At 37.1% G+C, this 3,036-nt stretch overlaps 1 protein-coding gene across 1 annotated transcript; it reads left to right on the forward strand.

Annotated features, from left to right (window-relative positions):
• Positions 1-206: 206 nt before the first annotated feature.
• Positions 207-679, forward strand: LOC141396967 (uncharacterized). The gene is made up of 2 exons (XM_073972716.1): positions 207-266; positions 334-679. The coding sequence occupies exon 2, from the start codon at positions 354-356 to the stop codon at positions 660-662; it is 309 nt and encodes a 102-aa protein (XP_073828817.1). The 5' UTR covers positions 207-266; positions 334-353; the 3' UTR covers positions 663-679.
• The last annotated feature ends 2,357 nt before the right edge of the window (positions 680-3,036 follow it).

Genomic DNA, 3,036 nt, shown 5'->3' on the forward strand with positions numbered 1-3,036 from the left:
ATAATGAATGCAGTGTTTATCATACGGATTTTAATACTTAAGCAGGCAATAAGAATAAGACAACTGCAGCATTTTTGGGCAATCGGTGGGCTTTCCAATAGCTAGCCATAAGTAGGTAATAAAAACTTACTCGTAACAGGTAGATATTGAGAGTATAAAATAAGCTATACCAAAGTCAACACCAGTTAGTAACCAAGGAACATTCTGTCAACACAAACCATAGAGCTGTTGAATACTATTTAATACATTTTCAAAAAGAAAACAATGTAAGTATTTTAATTATTTGTAACAATTGTTTTGTATGTATTTATTTCACATTTCTTGCCTTTATAGATTATTGCAAAAAACACGCCATGTCCAATGTGAAATTTGAGAGTACAAGTGATTATGACAAATCTCTCGATGCCTTTAGAATGACGAATATAGCAAATGCCATGTCGAATCTTAATTTATCAAATTCAAGAGCCATCGAATTTTTACAGGATAGCACAGTTAAATTTGATCTGAACAACTGCCAACACATGGAAAATGACACTGATGATTATGCTGAAATATTAGAGCAAAGCCAAGACATCGATTTGAATAAATCCTATTCGTCGAAAACAATGACCAAAAGGCAGATGATTTTAGTTAAATTTGCCTTGGAAGACACTGAATTGTAAAACAAAGAATTTTTATATTAAAATAATAAAATTATTAAAATATTCCACACATTCCATTCGAGATACATACATATGTTCATGTATGTATACAAGTAAATAATATTAATAAATAAGTCAGAAACTGACATAAAATATTTGATTTAAATTTTAAAACAATAAACAATATATTAATTTAAGTGAATGTGTCAAAAATTAAAGAATGGGCGGGTTCACCTTGGCCGGTGTCATAATTGTTTATATTTGGAAGAGGATGTTGATGTACGTCAGCATCAGGCAAAAAGAGAATGGACTTTTGACAAAAACAGAGGCGCTACCTTAAACAAAAATAAACAACAAGTGAAAACGGCGACAGGCCTGTTCGACAGGCCTGAATTTTTTACGCCCTACACCAGCGTTAGGCAAAGGGTGCACACACGCTCTTTGGGAGCGTACATTTATTCACGTATACAACATGTGGAGAGAACAAAACAATTTAGTCTCAGCTGAGCAGGCAATGAAGAAGGTTGTGTGTCGCTTCTTTTGTTTTTTGTGTATGCGTCCCCTTAGCGAAATGACTATTAAGCATGTTATGTCTCCAATACTAATGCAAACAACGCAATGTGCATTGGTATGGGATACCTGATACTGATGTAGGTGGTCAGATAACAGTGTTACAGTATAATGTATACATGGATCCCACAGTTCTTAGTGTTTTTTTTTGTAGTGGAACAGAGATCTTCAATATGTCACAGGCAAAAGCGAGCCACTTAGATACACACAAATTTGTTTGGTTCTCGAGCATTTTAATAGAAGGTGTGTTTGCCACTCGAATATTTTTACAACACAACAAAAAACAATTGATGATTTTACAGCCGTTGCTTGAACATTAGAGCAGGGACGCGCTTCAGTATAGTGAGGGCGCCTACTGAGTTGTTTTTGCATGATTCTCTCTCTCTCTCTCTCTCTCACGTACAGTGTACGTGTACGTAAACAAACGATGAACATCATGTGGTTGTTGTTTTTTCACCCATGCATACACACATGCTTTAGTATTGATGGAAATATTATGGGCGACGCTGCATTAGAGGGTGGAATGAGTGTAAATCGAATTTGACTTGTGTGCAAAACTCACAAGTGCTTGTTACTTGTTGTACAATAAGTGAGAAGGTAAGGCATAAAATTTTACCGAGTGCGCAAAACGAAACGGCAAAGTATATCCGAGTGTCTATGAGTATGTATTTTAAGGGAACTTGTTTTTAGGGTGCCAATCAATACGTTGGCTTGTTTTTTAGCAAGTGGCTCATGAGTGGCAAATTGCATTTCTCTGTAGAGGAACAAGTAAAAAAGTATCAGTCTGTTTTGCCGGCAGAGATATACCCTCAGCTTATGTGACTTGAAACTTGCATCTACGGGCAGATCGAATTTATTTAGGGTCTTTTCAGAATTTTACGGCCCGTTTTGGACATTTGAAGGTCAAAAGTGTTGCGGAGGAGGTACTTAAAGGAATGGACCTACATATTCGATTATGGAGGTGCATCTTATTTTAGAGTCATATTTTTTTGATAGATATCGCGCCCACTAGTCATTTCAGTGGGTCGTCGTATAGCTTTTGGACCAGTATGCAGGTAGCATGGACTTGTCCAAGGAAAACATAATATGGCTGTAAACAGGACCGCAATGAACAGCATCTGTATACATTTCCAAAGGTTCTTCGAATAGACCCTTAGACATAAATGTTGAACTTTTGTGAGGAAGTTGGACAGAAATGATCGTGCATATTATTTTAGTGACATTTTTAAATATCCGGAAATTGTGGGACGGAATTGCCCATCTTCAACTGAAACTAGGTTTGGACAAAATATGACGAAGGCCAAATTTTGGACCAAATCAGTTGATCAGTTCGAGATTTTTCGTGCTCTCCAGCGACCACATACATACTCCACTATGGCACGGGTTTTTTTTACACCTTTCGGGCTGTTTTCCCAATAATTATGGACATAATTGAGGCAAGTTCAATAAAAATCAAAGTGATTCGAGAGCAGGTCTTGAAGTGAACTTATCCGACGTTTTGTGTGAGAGGTACCCGAAGGAGTGGACAAATATAGTCCATATTCAAACCTGACATATATCTGGAAGATATTTTAGGATGTGTAAAGTATGGACCAAATCGGTCACTTCCTTCAAGAGTTATCGTGCGCATAATTTTTCCGAATATTTTTGAATTTTTGTGGGGGAGGTACCTGAAGGAGTGTACCTATATGGCGTATCTTCGAACATAAACTAAATTTGGACGAAATATTACGAAGGCCAATTGGACCGAATCGGACGTTCCTTTCGAGAGTTATCTTGCGCTCCAACCACTACACACGGTGTTAGGGGGTTTTTTGCACCTTTC

This window comes from Musca autumnalis, unplaced genomic scaffold, assembly GCF_047663935.1.
Source record: "Musca autumnalis isolate F117 unplaced genomic scaffold, ASM4766393v1 scaffold_3, whole genome shotgun sequence".
Taxonomy (NCBI): domain Eukaryota; kingdom Metazoa; phylum Arthropoda; class Insecta; order Diptera; family Muscidae; genus Musca; species Musca autumnalis.

Coding starts and splice junctions, on each gene's coding strand:
- LOC141396967 (XM_073972716.1), top strand. CDS start 354: ATGTCCAATGTGAAATTTGAGAGTACAAGTGATTATGACAAATCTCTC.